Raw genomic sequence first — 16,634 nt, forward strand, 5'->3', positions numbered from 1 at the left:
CAAAAATGTAAACATGAGTATTGAAACAAAAAGGTATAAGAGCCATTTTGTGAAATTACCTCATAAGTGCCATACATTTCCCATAACAAAGATTTCACTACCGGTACAGTTTGTGATGCTTTTAAGAAAAGCCCCTTTACAAGTACATTGCTGAAAGAAGGATTGCAGGGACTCTGAAAGTTGCTTTTGCTCCGATTGGCACAAATGTGAGCTGATTATTGACGTTTGAATTGAAGAGTGTAGTTTTTTTTTAGTTTTTTGTAAACATCTTAAAATAATTATATTTATATAGTTTCTGATACAAAATGATCATAAAATGTCGCCAAACGCTATTTACAGTAAATTACACTTTACAACTTTACACGTATTAAAATGTTAATAAAAAAGTTAACTGTTTTTGCTTAATATGAACCTGTGCGTGTTTCGCCACTTGTGAAATTGATTCTGGGTTTGATCACTGTAGCAGACTATTTGAGACTGTGAATTGGTGGATATTCAGGACTGACCTGTAATTGGGTCTGAGCTTGACGCAACTTTCAGAGGCCCATGCCATGTTTCCAAACTTTCACTCTGTCATGTTCAATTTTTTTCACTTCATGGGTTTCGGATCAGTACAACACAAACATAAGCCACAGTAAACCAAAGAATTCGTCTTCAAGATAAAAGAAAACATGTTAGTTGTAATTAGAAACCAAAAAATAATAGGAAAGTATCAAAGAAATTCACATTCACACACGTTCAGATCTTGGCTTGCCTGTGTCGATGTTGCTGTGCCAATACTAATAACATCTTACTGACTGTAACCAGTAAAGTGTGAGGGATTGAACATCATTGCAGCATTTTAACACTAACTCCTGTTTTTATATCTCATGGATCATGTTAAGGTTTTTCTACTGTGATACTTTGTATTATTGCTTAATTAGATGGCACATGGGCTTGATTTAAAAAAAAAAAATCTGTAATATGGAGTCATTGTAATAACTGTACATTTCAAAGACAAACAGCAAAAGAATGAAATACAGCAAACATCTCAACTTTGGCAAATGTACCCTTTCAAATAATATTAATACATTATAGTGGATCATAAGCATGACAAACGAACATTTTAGTAAAAGAAAAAAGATGAAGTAAAAATGAATCATAAAATAATCATACAAATATGCTGTAAGTGCCTTTATGTCCTTGGCACCTTCAACCAAAAACATGAGGGAGGAGAGAGATGCACATACCATTTATCACATATAGAGGGACTGTGATATAACAAAACATAGTTAAGTGTATTCCCTTCTCCATCTCTCTCCTCTGTAAAGTGAAACATTCTTGTAGCAGCCGTCCCAGGTCAATAAATGCCTTATGTCTTCATCGATAACGTCCAACCCTTGAAATGTATGAACAAAAATGCATTTTATTTCTGCATGGGTAAAACCCCAGATTTACTATTATACTTCCGTAATAACTTCCAAAATTATTTCAGAAACATTCATCAGCCAATTGTAACCCTCGGCTGTTTCAGCTGCTTCCGAGATTAACCCTTCACCCAGCATACATCACACTAACTGTATGCATACTGTCTATTCGAGCCTTTAGCAAGTGCAAAAGTTTAGCATGTGCTGAACCAGTGACCGGTTAACGCATTCGTTAACACGAGCTGTGATTCGTGTCTTTGCACTTTCAGCATTACAGTAAGGCTCTTTTTATCTGGCAACAATACATGCATCCTTATACTTGAAATGCCCAATCCCATGCTAACTGCATTCAGAATAATACGCTTAAAAAGTCAAGGCAATTGCACTACAGAAGAATAACACTCATAGCAAAAGGCCCCAAAAATACATTACTGTTCAAATCTGGAAAACGCAATACATTACTGATTGCCGTGTACATTCACATTTGCCAGGACTGTAATACCTTTACCATTATTAAGATCAATGCGATGCACCATTTGTGTGTTTTTTTCTGTTGATTATCTGTCGAACCTTGAATTTATTTATTTCAAACGCTGGATATAATATATTGTACTTTACACTCTTAGAAAAAAGGTACAGAAGTTGTCACCCGTGTAAAAAATACACCTTTGTACCTAAAGGGTGCACACCGGTGCCTTTAAGATACATATTAGGATATTTTTAAAGTCCCAGTGACAGCTTTTGTACCTTTATTCTGAAACTGCAGTATACAGTATAAAATATTTTCTGTATTAATATTTTTATACTCTACTCCATATATGTAGTTTTGAGTGTATTAGGAGATCTAGAACAGATAAGCACACAAATGAATCAGACAACCTTCACCTTACACAGTAAATATCCCAGATATGTGGGATCTGTAGCCTGTCAGCTTTATCACATTACATATTTTATTACCCCAACCTTTCCACTCAAGGCTATCAATGCATTCAAATGCGGTTTCAGTAGACATTTAATACATAGTCTGTATTAAGGGAGACTGGTGAGTGCTATGTTTAATTTAGCTGGCACATTTGTGTCTTATATTTGCTATTTAGGTGCCTAATTCATTTCATCGCACGTGGCTAAATTAGGAATGTCCTTCCTCAGCTAATCTGATATCAAAACAGTGCATTCGATCATTTCCAAGGAGTTAGGATAAAAAATGACATCTACAGTATTGTAAAATATGATAACGAACCCAAGATTTTTAGAATGAACTTAAATGACATAAAACGCTTCCACTTTTAAGACTAGCCATGTGAAAATGCTGTTTCTTGCTAATTTTTCATTCAAAGACATTTCATGCAACTATAATTTCTTTGAACGATAAAGCGCACACGTTTGGTATATGTTCAGTTAAAAAAAGCTTGTTTTACACGTCTTTAAATATAGTTTACTTCTTTTTTCCAGGGCAGGCACTGTACGCACAAACCAGGTACAAAGGCATGCAACACAATTGCATTGCTCTTGCATTCTACTTTATTGGCAGCTGTGATGTCATTGAAGCAGCAAGCTGGTGGGTAGTCCTATTATTTGGTGGCCCCCGCCTTATAATCTCCACACTGCTACTGTGACATCACCGAGGGAAGTGTGGGGATAGGACAAGCTAGAATGAAAAAAGGCTCAGTGGGGCATGCAGAAATGGGGGTTTGGGGACGTAAGGGGGGTCAGGCCCAGGGTTGCAGTCAGATTTTTGAATGGAGGTTAAAGTCAAGTCAAGGAAAACTGGCGAGGTTTGCACTACTATGTTGCTTCTATGTGTTTTTTGATCACATTTAGTGTTTTTTTTTACTTTATACAACAGTATGTCGCAGATGAGGCTCATTTTTGTTTGTATCTCTCCCTCTGCTGGTACTATAATGGGAGAATGGAGAGATTATGTAGTAAAACATTTTACATATACATAATTAAATAGTTGCAGTATATAAAGTTTTATATTATTGTATTCTTAAACAGACCGATTTAATATTTATCCAAATTTAAATTTGTGCTCAGTTTAATTTAGGTTTCATCATATTGCTGCTATTATGCCACCCGTGTTCAAATTTTGATGATAAATTTTTAGATAATGTGTTGATGGATCAATGAAGCATGAGGACAATTTAGATAGATTTGGGGTTTTTTTGTAAATTGTAATTTGAAACGAGAAACAAAGTTTAGTCAAGTACTTATTAAAGCTTCATTAAATTCTGATACACAAATAGGTATTGAATAAGTCTTATAATCACATTTATACAAATTAAATTTGATTTTCAAACGCATTTGCATCTGTAAACTTGACTTTCACTGAATGTAACTTCAACGTCGGCCTAATGGAGATTTTTTTTGGAAGGTTTTATTTTTTGGTGGTTTCTGATTTTTTCATGTTGATGCTGCCGCTCAACACCCGAATGTGCTTGACCAACACAGGAACAAAAACTTTGCCACAAAGTTGTGACTGAATATCTATTAAACAATAAGAGCACAGTTAGAAAGACATGCTGTGCTTCAGACTACAAGTTACAATTGGATGGACTGTTTGATTTCACCAGACTGCTGCTGTTTTTAGGTTCTTGACTGTGACATCATAAAAATATCAAATTTTTTCTACCTCCAACCCTTTAGTCCCTACATCCACTACTCTGTTAACTATGTTTTGAAGTGGTCTGTGCTACTTTATGGATCGGCTCCTAAGAAGGGTCAGAGGCAGAAATAACCTTCCATGGTTTTAACAGGAAGAAATTTCAATCCAAACAAGATTACTGGAGCTTATGACTTGGTTATGGTGGTTTAGGGTGTCAACATGACCTTGCAAAAAAAAAAAAACTAAAAGCGGAAATTTCTAGTGTAGTGATACGAAATAAACATCTTCTAAAACCTCGAAAAATAAGAATGTAACTTGTAATAAGAATTTTCGGAACAGACTTTAAATAAGTAGAAGAGGACCGGGTCAGTGGATGGTTCAGGGTTGTTGCCGGTGGCGTTGTCTGTATTCTATTTTCTTTCACGTTTATGTTTACTTTCTGTCCCTCACTCTTCGTGAAGCTGTAATTGGTACCGGCTGTAGCGAATCTGGAAGAAGAGCCTCTCCAGCGTTGATCCGGTCATCCCCGGCAGCTTGTGGTCATCTGTTTCTCCCACTCGACGAAAACCCAATGACTCGTACAGCTTGTGGGCGGCCATCTTGACTGCGGTCGTTCCCAGAACCACGGCCGAGTAGTTGTTTAACATTGCAAATTCTAGAACGCGGCGACCCAGAGCTTTGGCGATGCCTTTTCCACGGAAGCGTGAATCCACAGACATGCGACGCAGTTCAACGGTGTTCTCATCTTCTCGGCCTTGAGCTGCCACGATGCCCACCACCTGGCCTTGTAGAACTGCCACCCAGAAACAAGAACCTGCAAGAACCAAAGAGAAAAGGGATTCAGTTTGAAGTCAAAAACTTTTCTCCAGTGTGATGCTTATTTAGCAATTTGTATAGGGTTGCATTATGATCTGGAGACTTTTCAGCCTCTCAACATTAGGACTTCAAGCAATTCAATTTCAAAACTGAAATGTATTTATCTGATATGGTATGGCTTCCTGAATTTAACTGTTAACCTTTCTCAAACGTTTCCTGTTCACATCTCTGTAATAAATGCTATATGTTTATAGCATTAAAATAAATTTACAGTGTAAAGTGTATATAAAATAAAAACATTAAATAAAATAAGGTTGTAAACTGTTATATCAGATGCTACATTAATGCAGTTGTGAGGTAATTTGGTAGCGGATTTCACATATAAAGAGATGATTGTTAAATGTTACGACATTTTTGTTATACTTGTGAATAAGATAAGTCATGACTGCGTGACCTCAATGGCTAAAGAGGACTATAAATCACTGTAGAACTGAATGTTCTGCTTCACACCCATTAGATTTGGTATTAGGCATGCATACAAATTTGCATAACCCCAGCTTCTGCTGTCTGATGAGTACTTCTGTTTGAATCTATTGTATTATGTTGAACTGTAAAAAAATAAAATGCTGTTTTACTTATACATGCTTTTAAATTTGAAATAAACTTCTTCATGGCCAAATTAATTTCAATTTACATTTATTCGCTTGGCAGATCCCTGTATCCAGCTATATATATATATATATACATATATACATACATATATACATATATACATACATATATACATATATATATATATATACATATACATATATATATATACATATACATATATATATATACATATACATATATATATATACATATACATACATATATATATATATATATATATATATATATATATATATATATATATATACATACATATATATATATATATATACATACATATATACATATATATATATACATATATATATATATTAATGAAGCATCCTGCTCACCCTGACCGCTAACCCACATATTCATTTACCATTCCTTCCTTAGAGATGCTGGATGCCGCATTAAGCTTGGATTATAGGTTTTTTTTTTATGTATGCGTAGTCGATGCTTCCAATGCTTCGTTAATTTGACTCTTATGCGGGGACAGGCGTTTTACGCATGCGACAAATTGCTATTTTGATGCTGAAATTTGCACACTGTATGCTCAGCTCTGTGCCTAAAACTGAGCTATACTTCAAGCTTTAGCGTAGCAAGACAGAAAATCCCTTGGGAGAATCCTTTGTCTGCATGCTGCCACTACACAGATCTACCATACATGCACACAGCAGGGCTTTGATTCACACCTTCCCCCATTTCCCTACCCAACTCTTCAATCCTCTCTTTCACTTAAAGCCTAACTGAATAAGAAGCTTGTACATGCAGAAACTGTGCAGCATGATTCTGACAACCAATGTTTATTAATGACTAAAAGGAACTACTAATGCTGTGATTAAAATTACCCTTTGATAAACACGCATATTTTAGGCTGTGAATATTTTTAACCAAGTCTATTTAAAGAGAAGTAATTCGGGGCTACCATTGGTTCAGATTTTAATCAGTTTATCATACAATTAATCTGACATTTTTTTGAGGCACGACATCGTCATTTGTATTTCAACCACACAAACAAATGTGTGTGTGTGCACGGTGTGTATGATCTGTAACTTGCTTTACAAATTGTAATAGATAAAAGGCTTCATGCACCACGAGTGGTCTGTAATTACACGGGGGTTATTTCTTTTACACATGCTGACACACAATCAAACACACACACACACAGCTGGGTAGATTAAAGTATTGATTAGTTAAACTGTTCAAGACTGTAAACACATTTGTGTGTATGTGTTGGTATATAACACTATTTTGCTGTCCAGGACTATCCTGCCAATGGCTATCCAAAACAGATATGTCCATGTGCAAACATGCCCATCAATCATATTGCTCTGTTGTGCTCCTCTATGCTCATGTGATTATAGCTTTTGTTACCTGCATGGATAACTATCCTAAAAGAAGCATCCAAACTTTATTTACTAGTTTAACCTGCCTGAAATCATTTCTTGAAATCCTTTCAATCAAGGATGAGTGGCTTTGATGGTCTTCCATTCAGACGTGACTAATGGAAGTCTTGATGGCAATAAAATATTTTAAAAATCAGGGGGCAAAGAGCCTCAGGCCAAAGTAATCAATCAAAGCCCCTGTTTTGACAAGCACTTGATTGAATTCACTTTTGTCAGTGTAATAACAAAGCTGTTTTTTTTAGAGTTATTCTTATTGTTGTGTAGGTGACAAGTGTTAAACATTATAGTTGTAATTCAGAGTTTGCCGCAATACAGGCTGTGTCAGCATTTTAATAGCATAAAATCAATAGGGCCATGTGACTTGGGACAGCTATCGTGAGCAGACCAGAGAAAGACTTTCTGCATATTTTATGAGTCTTCATCCTGGACTATGGAAGTGCAGCATTTAAGTGATCCCAGGCTGGGAGTCTTGCATTTGTTGGATAATGTCTATGGAGGCTAGTGTATTGTTGGAATTGCATAATGTTTAGGATTACATATAGTCGCTATATACATATATCTATATACTGTATGTCTTCAATCTGTATAATTATATATTTGTTTTACTAAATATTTATGTAATATGAACTTTATATGCTATACTGTATATGATGTAGAAACATAGTAATATTTATTTATTTTTATTATTAATCATTGAACACCAATTCTTCATTAACAGGACAGTTCACTCAAAAATGACCATTCTGTTGTTATTTACTCACCCACCCACCCACATGTGGTCCCATACCCATATTACTTTATATAATATTAGGCAGAAGCTGACAGTCACCTGTCACTATTATAGTTTATGAAAAAGACGCAATGGAAGTGAATAATGATGAAAGTGTCAGTTCCTAACATTCTGCCTAACGTCTCTCTTTCTGTAAAATCGTTGAGTAAACAACGACAGAATTTACTTTTCGGATTAACCCCTTAAAAGCATGTGTGTGTGTGTGTGTGCGCGCTCAATATTGCCATCCCCTTACCTGTGGGTTTCATGTAATATTCCTCAATGTCAGCCATGTCAGTGTGCAGAGCGCAGTCCAGGTAGTTGAGAATGACTTTTCTGCTGTAGTAATAACGTGCGCCCATGAGAATAAAGGGCATGCAGAAGGTAAGTGTGAAGGATTTGGTCATAACATAGCACATTACTATGGAGAAATGGAAGAAAAATAAACGACACCTGTCAGAAAAAAGAATCAAATGTTTGATTTTTGTCAGAGAAGAAAGAAACAGACAAGTATTCACAATAGCAGGGTGCAGAGAAATAAGACCCCGAACTACCAGGGCAATGAGATGCGGTATGGAAACTGATTAGCTGAACTGTGTGTCCGGTAAAATAACACTTACAAAGAAATAATGCACTTTAAAACCTCCTGGACGTTGAAGTTAAACCCAGTGACCTAAGTGTGAGAATTGTCACTAGGGGGCGCCCTTGTGACCACACTTACTTGATGCACTCTCTATGCATCACCCACCCATTCTCCTGCCCTATGATGCCCACTGCTTACTGTCAACATAGAAGCGTGCTTCTTCTTTACTCCCTGCGCTTTCAAATTCATCGCTACACTTGAGGAGACGTCAAAATATGCTTTGTGGTATGGTTAATCTATATGATTTCAAACAAGCGTCGTGTACTTTGTAAACAGTGTTGCAGCGTGCTCATGTGTGAATTGTTAAAGTAAATACATTTTCAGTGTAACTTAAACGGGCTGCTGTCTGGAAGGATCGCCACGGTGTTCATAGAACAGTTATACTGCCTGTAGTTAAAAACACCATTAGTAAACATGAGAATAAACAAACATCTTAGAGATATCGTTAATATTAAACATATGCCCAAACAAACACAACATGCGAGCTGAATCAAACAGGATTTCGTGCACTAACATAAGGGAAACGCAGCAATGCCATTGGTGCTCTCGCGCGGGATTCATTCATTCATTCAGCCAGCACGCATGCTGCATGCTTTAAATCGCTGCTGGGCTCTCTTTGTGCCTTCTTTCATGCTACATACTGCGATTTTTCATTGAAATGCGGTCAAGGGGTTTCAAGATAGCGTACGCAGAAATGAAATGATCGTTGTGGAGCGTAAAATGTAACAGTTGGATTGGTGTTCTCCGTACGCTCCCTTTCAATGTATGGAAATAGTTTTAATGCTTGTACAGTTCAGGTTGAGCTTAATTTCAAATGCGCAGTGATTTTTATATGAGGTGCAGATGGAAAAGTAAAGAAACCTTTACGCTCATCGTGCACCTTTAGTTTGGCCACCTACCTGTGAGAAGAGCATAGATAAACTGGATTTGAGTTTGCTGTTTTAGACCCCGAAATGCCGAATTTGGTATCCGCTCCATGATTCCCTCGTTGAAGATTCGGCGCACCTCCTCGTGGTCCGAATGTTGGAAATCGCGAATAAAAACCCGGTCCCGCTTTTCAACCTTTCTTTCGTGCGCACTTGGAGAAGACGACGTGGACGTCCACATTTGCGAGGAGGAAATTATAATTGAATCTTTATTTGTCCCAGATATGGGCTCGTGCTCGTCGGCAACAATTTTAGTCTCGCAAACCATTTTGGGAGACGAACAATGCATGCAACTGGCCTGAAATGAACTGGAATTGGGAGGAAGAAATAAAGAATGGATGATGGTCTTCTTTGTTATGGAAAGAAAAACGACTGATTTGCTGCTGCAACCCTGAGCTTCCTCACGACCAAGACTTGCCGGTGCATCACAACCGGCATTTATAATCCGCATTCATATTCTGGGGTGGGGGCGTTCTCCTCATCTCGCTGATTGGATGCAGCGCCGTGCCACATGACAGCGGTGGGAGGCGAGAATTCCAAAGAAACACCCTAAAAGTGTCTTTTTTTAACAAAGTATCGTTCTCCCGTCAATACACCGGCGAAATTCCTCATATGCGTATGGCGGGGGAGGGGTGCGGACGGTTTCGTATGACCCACGCTCTTTGGAACACGCGAGGTCTCGCTTTACATCAGCAACGTCATTAGATACCCCGGTCTTTAATCGTATGAGCGCAATATCAGAGATTATGCAGAGATGATGCTCAAATTGGATGACAGGGGTTTGTTTTCTGCCGTTTGCATTTTATCAATGTCCATCGGATTGCTTATTTTTAGAGAATAAGAGTTGTAGGCTACCTATGCTGAAACGTTTTTAAATTCAACCGGCACATTCTTTTCTTCTTATGACATTTGTACTTCTTTCCCCATTATAGTTTTGTTTAAACAGCGTGTCAGTTAAAGGTCGTTTAGCGTGCAGGGGAACACGAAGTGTGGAATATATTTACCGTTTTTGTCACGAGTGGTGCTCTCGTGCAGTACATGATATTAACGTTATTTTTATCATCATTTACTGTATGCATTAAAATGCTCACACCTGCTACTGGTCAATTGTTCGCATTGCGATATTACCGAGCTGTAAATGTATTATGATGCACTATAAAGTAACCGGCGATGACATAAAACAATCGCCTGGTTTTGAATCGCATTCCAGTCTTATTGTACAGAACTAGTTTAGACTGGTTCGCACCCCCTCCCTCAGCCCCTCCTCTCGAACTTGAAGTCGCGTTTTTTCGGAATGACTAAAGGTACAGTAGTAGCCTTCATGTGTATTTCGCACGGATACAAATGCGTAAGCGATGTTTCTACGCAACACACTCGGTGCGCGAGTGATACCTCTCTTGTAAAGACGCTGTCTTTTTGTCAGCATCAGCATCTGCTGTGCACGCGGCCAGACCGTTGATGGAAACGAGCATGCGCTTGGTTTGCAGAGTCGCTCGAGGCTTAAGCGGCATTCCTTTCAATTTCCTCTTCTCGAAATTCATCGCTAGATCAGGGAAGGTTGACTTTTAAGATGTAGGCTGCTATGACGTTAAAGCGTATGATGGGATATATTAAAAAGTTCTGGACAAACCAACATACAGACTTAATTTATTTGATGAGGATAAAATGTTCGAGGGCATGCATGCACAGAAGTTCTTCTTTATCAATTCTGTTTAAAATGAAATGATGTTTTATAAAATTTTACAATATATCATAGTTACCACATGCTTGGGAGAAAATAAGAGACATAAAAAAAACTTAAACAGTAGGCGCACTTTATTATGCAGTATTTATAACAAAAGGCTGTTTTAATCTAACCTAACTTCCTAAAAACAATACTATTTGGGAAAGATCTTAATTTTCAATGAAAAAAATTGGTATACTTATTTATTTATTTATTTTAAACAGCAGATGTTTATATTTGATGTTATCAATAAGCAGTCTGTTATAATGCTGATTTAGATAATAAACTCTTAGATAAAAAAAGTTGTGTATAAACCCCCAATTAACTTATTGCTCCATATTTTTTCAGTGAGTTAGTTGAGGTTTATTAAAAAAAACACTTTGTAAGTCTTTTAAACTGGCGTGTGCAGTTTTGTAAACTGGCATGTTGTGTATGTTTATTTTTGAGTGCAATAGATATACAAACAACCAGTTTAAAATGTATTATCCAGTGAATAAGACTTTAAGAAAATTATAGTGAATGGCCATCAACATCCGAGTCAGTCTGTGCATCATTTTTCTAGTAAAGAACAAGAAATGAAATGCTAGATAAATCCTCTAGTGTACAAACCAATAAAGCTGTTTAATCATTGGCTCCCTTTAAATAAATGTTTAAGCACACTTGTTCTTTCAGTTCTTTTCATTGTCTCTCTAACTTGACCTTTGACCTCAGCCATGCAGAGGGAAGTGGTGACCTCAAATGTCACGCACGACTGAATTAACCTAGTGTTTTTTATTTGTGAAGTAACCTGGGAGCTTTTAGAGCTCCTGAAGTTGTGATCAGCCAAATCCTATGTGTGTGGGTTGGTTGGTATATGTGGTTTACGGGGACATGAATAGTTTATAATGACATGTTTATTATGCTATAAACATGGTTTACGGGGACACAGGAAGTGTGTCTATGGAGTTGTCCCGTAAACCACAAATGCCAACGTGTGTGTGTGTAGATTTGGTTACCATGACTGATCATAGCAAATCATTTTCTGTCATAATATTTTGCTTTTTTTGTACTAATAGTACATAATCTATTTGTTAACAATAAGAATAATAACAAGAGATTCATTAAAGAATAATAACTACGCCTAAGCAATTAATTACAGGGCTTAACCTGAGGTCAAATCTCTTCACACTTTGCACTTTAAATTACTTCATGATTTAAATGTAGTGCACTTTGTAGTTGTATTTATTGTGTAGTTTTATTGTTAGTAGTACTAACTGCAAATATTAGAGTGCTATCCTAATGCATGTGGGAATAATCTGGCAGTGATTGTTATAATGATGGATGGAAAGTTAAGGAGACCGGGGGCCCCATGAATGGATGCGTCTGCGTGCATTTGTGCACGTGCACCAGTTTGTAAACTATTGTGAATAGGTTTGTTGCAGTGGGCAAGAACTCTTAGTGTTGAGAATATAGAATTAGTTTTGTTTAATGTAAATCACAGGTTTAATGTGAAGAAGCGACAGGGCTTTCTTAAACATTGTATAACCTGCATAATGAGGAATGTGTGTGTGAAATGTAATTTTCCAAGGGTTGATTGACATGGAAACTTGTGCTCAAGGAAATCACGCTCCTGAAGTGTTTCATTTTTTGATTATACTGTAGGTAGTAGTCATACACTGTCAGATTGTTTAGGAAAAGCCGTTTAATTCTGGAATACTGTGAAATCCGTATATTTATAGAAAAGTAGCCCTAAACATGAGCTTTAAAGGATTTTATTACTGACTTAAATACATAATATCTTTTTAAATTAAAACATGCTTGGAGAAAAACTTTTTCGGCTGCTAACATCTTGATCAACCTTGACTGATCACTGTTTATCCGATGATTATATGAAGTAGCCTGTATATATGTGATTAACAAGCAGCTGGGTCAGTGACAAAAATGGTTTGGCAAGATGAGAAATTCAAAAATATTTTTAACAAACTTGTTTTAAAAGCACGCATCAGGTTTATTTTTATGCACACGGTGTATGTTAATTTTATGCAATAAAAAATTACATTTGCACCATTTTTATGAAAGTTAAGACTGAATGGACCTGAAAATGTCAAAAGGTGTAACCGCCAGTTGAGCCAAAGAATAAGAAATATAAAATATTTAATGGCATTTAAGCATAATCATTAAAAAAATCATTTTAAAATGTAATTGTATTAGTTATTTCTAAATGTAAATTTGAATGTGCTTTTGTAATAGTTGTCCTCCTGACATATGCTGAAAACAGTATAATAAAATAATACTTGTTACACCAATTGACACAGACCACATTGACATGTTTGCAATCATCCCCCAAATATTATTGCAAAATGAAATAAAACCTTGGTCCTCAAAAAGAGAACATATGCAAGTGATCTGCAAATTTATTTTGAAATTGTACCCTTTTACGTTTAGTTGAACCATACGGACACAAAATAATTAACATTACGTCATTGACCCAGCTATTAGTGCACGTCAAATTAAACTAGTGGTTGACCGATATGGGCTTTTTAATGGCCAATACCGATATTAAGAAAGCTGATTGGCCGATATAACACAAATGTATATATAGTAAATAAGAAGCAAACTGAATATTGGTGAAACTACATAAACATTTGTTATGCATTACATTGATAAATATATACCTTTTTATAGTACTTAAACCATGTTTTCATAGTTAATACATAATAACACATAATTAATGTGGATTTCACTGTACTGTTGTAGTGTGTTGAACCAGTGTGTTGTTATTTGTAACACAACATAACGTCATGTTATAAAAAGTGAATAATAATTTGTAATTTTACTGTCTGGCAGACTTTGGCTTTACATTGAGTGAGTGACACTGACTTTTCACTACAGACAACAAATAGAGTAATAGAGAAATATACTGCCCAATTGAAAAGATTTATCGGCCATATAATAAAAAAGACTCAAAATACCGTCCAATACATTAGCATCTGCAATATATCTGTCTATCAAAACCTGTAATTTCTCCCAATTATGTTTTAACGACTCGTCCATAGATGTAATCAGGACAGAAGTGTTCTGGACAAAGGCAGATTAAAAAACATCAACTATGAGCAGGCATGCATCTCTCTCATCCACTTGTGATCTGATCGACCAAAATGCCAATGTCAAGTGTACATGTCTTTTAAAGGACTATGTGACTTTGGACTATGACCTGTTGACTTGGAGAGATGGAAAGTTCAAAACAATTAAAGGCAGTCCAAGGACAGGAGTACAAACTATTAAGAAGGGAAAGTTCAGAGACTTAATTGTCCTTAATTTGACCCTCAACCCATGAGCAATGAACAGAAGGCACAGGAGGCCCAGAGGCAGCGGGAGGGGAGGAGACTTTAAATGAAGTGAGGCAAGACGTGATGTAAAGGTAAAGAGTGAGTAACAGTATGTACACTGTAAAAAATGATGTCAAATCAAAATATATTTTTATGTTACTTTAACTTAACAAATTACGTTTTTTTTGCATTTAAATTTTTACGTTTAAACAACTTTACAAGTCATTTCATCTGTATTGACTAGTGACAAAATGCTGTAACGGATAAAATAAAGTTGACATAACGAAAGCAAATTCAACTTGATTTGTTAAGTAACAGCAACACATCACTTCTTAACCCTGGAGAACCCGAAGAACCTTTCTCTTAGCATTAATTAACATTGGCCAAATTTGACCCGTGGGTTCTCCAGGGTTAAGATAGTTAAAATGACTGCACAAACCAAAGGAACTTGTTTCAAATAGGAACATTTTTTAAAACAAAAATACTTGGCTGCCTTTTGTTTAATCAACTTGAATTTAAACTTAATACTTAATATTATTTCTTGACTAGAGATGAGTTGTTGTAACTTATAAAATATAGTTGAATATAGTTTTTATAGTAAATATGCTACACAATTAATGTGAAGTACTGCAGAAAATAACCTCTACAGGAATAAATCCTGCTGGATGTTGTGTCCTGAAACTGCCTCACTAGTAACCTCATAAAACAAAGAGGGGAAGTGGCAGGAAACCAGCATGTCTTGTTTGAGAACATCTGTCAATAGGGGTGAATGGGATGCGGTGCTCTCTGATCTTTCAGAGAAACACACACGCCATGATAAATGCTGTTCACCCAGAACCAGGTGAACCCATTCATTCATTTGCGTATATTTGCATGTATGCATTTGTCGGATGTTTTTAATCACAGTTCATTCAAAGTATACATTTCATCATTATTTGTGTTCCCTGGGAACCCTCAATTTTTGCACCGCTGATTCAACACCCTGCCTAGGACTACATTAACACCTTAATAGTGTAACCATGAAAACTGATCACAAAATGTAAGTGAATAATCCAATCAAGCACTGTTCAGGATGTAATATGCATGATCGGGGTAAATATGTGCGTGTGTTTATGTCATGTGTTTAGTGTAAACTTAGTAGTGTACAAATTCCAGTAACCACCCAGCGGGCACCTAGTCAATTTGACATCAACAAATAGGCAAGATTTTATATGAATATGCATATTTTTATTATATTTTGTAATTACTTCCTTGTGGTTGTAAAGAGGCCCAACAAGCGTATCAATCTGACATGTTTTTTCTGGTCCCTATATCTCAGGTCAATATTATTAACATTAAATCAATGTTGATTTAATGTAAGGAAATAAGATGTCAAATTAATGTGAAATTTATGTGAAAACAATGTCTGAAAAGTATATTTATTATTCATTGTAAATCAATGCAACTCATTTTCAACATCTTGAAAGTTGTCTATTTGCATGTGTGTTTTTATTTATTTAAATCCTAGCATGTTTACATTTAGTTTACGTTTAGAATGACAGCAGACACTATAATTGCATACTATAAAAGGTCTATATAATCTGATATTGAAGCTTGATATTAAATGATACCAAAATAGCTTTAAAATGACATCAACATCATGACATCCTGACGTCAAATATAGAATTGACATCAAAATAACATCAAAATGACATCAGCAGAGGTCAAAATCTTGACATCAAATTGACATCGACACTTTGACGTCAAAATGACTTTCATTTTAGAACTATTTCGTGATAAATGTTTTATGTCATATTGATGTTAAATTTACATCAAATGCCCACTTTTTCTGTTCAGGAATTTCTGTTCGTAATAGTAATTGTGTGTCCCAGGATGCCCACGGTCCCCGTGTGTCCATTTCTCTTTGGGACTCATGTAGCATAATCCAACCAGAGACTGAGTGTCACTGACAGGACACAAGGCAGGGGGCAGAGAGAGGAAGATCTAGAGTAAAGATAGTGAAAATGAGCTAAAAAAGAGAGAGATGGAGAGGGAGGGAGTTGGGGGGAGGAGGAGGGCGAAACAGGAACAAACCGGATTCTCCATCCTGGAAGAGACAGACAGACAGACAGGTCTGGGAGGGAGTCTGTGTTCTCGATGAAATCGAGACGGCAACTCTGCTGTTATTTTTTCAAGATCAGCAGGAGATGTGGAGCCGTCAGCAGATGTATAATGCAACAGGGCGTTACCGCGTACCACATCGTCACTCGAGCAGCACCCACAGACATTTACAGTGTGCGTAATGGGGCGGTCTTCTGTTCAATCCCTTCTTTTTAGACACTTAATGCGCCTTTCATGGTTTCCTCCGCAGACCCCCTGCACAGAACTGGTGTAGT

General features: G+C 36.5%; 1 protein-coding gene across 1 annotated transcript; it reads right to left on the reverse strand.

The window, feature by feature from the left end:
- Positions 1-209: 209 nt before the first annotated feature.
- On the reverse strand, positions 210-9,664 carry nat8l (N-acetyltransferase 8-like). Its single transcript, XM_065248710.2, has 3 exons — positions 9,202-9,664; positions 7,916-8,080; positions 210-4,825 (listed from the first exon to the last, which is right to left on the reverse strand). Exons 1-3 carry the CDS (start codon positions 9,515-9,517, stop codon positions 4,458-4,460), a joined length of 849 nt encoding a protein of 282 aa, XP_065104782.2. The 5' UTR covers positions 9,518-9,664; the 3' UTR covers positions 210-4,457.
- Positions 9,665-16,634: the final 6,970 nt, after the last annotated feature.

The sequence above is a fragment of the Paramisgurnus dabryanus genome, chromosome 2 (assembly GCF_030506205.2).
Source record: "Paramisgurnus dabryanus chromosome 2, PD_genome_1.1, whole genome shotgun sequence".
NCBI classification, from domain to species: Eukaryota; Metazoa; Chordata; class Actinopteri; order Cypriniformes; family Cobitidae; genus Paramisgurnus; species Paramisgurnus dabryanus.

What these genes read in the sequence shown, in the direction of transcription:
- nat8l (XM_065248710.2), bottom strand. Translation starts at nt 9,517, where the DNA reads ATGCATTGTTCGTCTCCCAAAATGGTTTGCGAGACTAAAATTGTTGCC. An exon ending in TATCTATGCTCTTCTCACAG is followed by an intron (nt 8,081 to 9,201) that starts GTAGGTGGCCAA and finishes ATTTCTCCATAG; the next exon opens with TAATGTGCTATGTTATGACC. An exon ending in ATATTACATGAAACCCACAG is followed by an intron (nt 4,826 to 7,915) that starts GTAAGGGGATGG and finishes TGGTTCTTGCAG; the next exon opens with GTTCTTGTTTCTGGGTGGCA.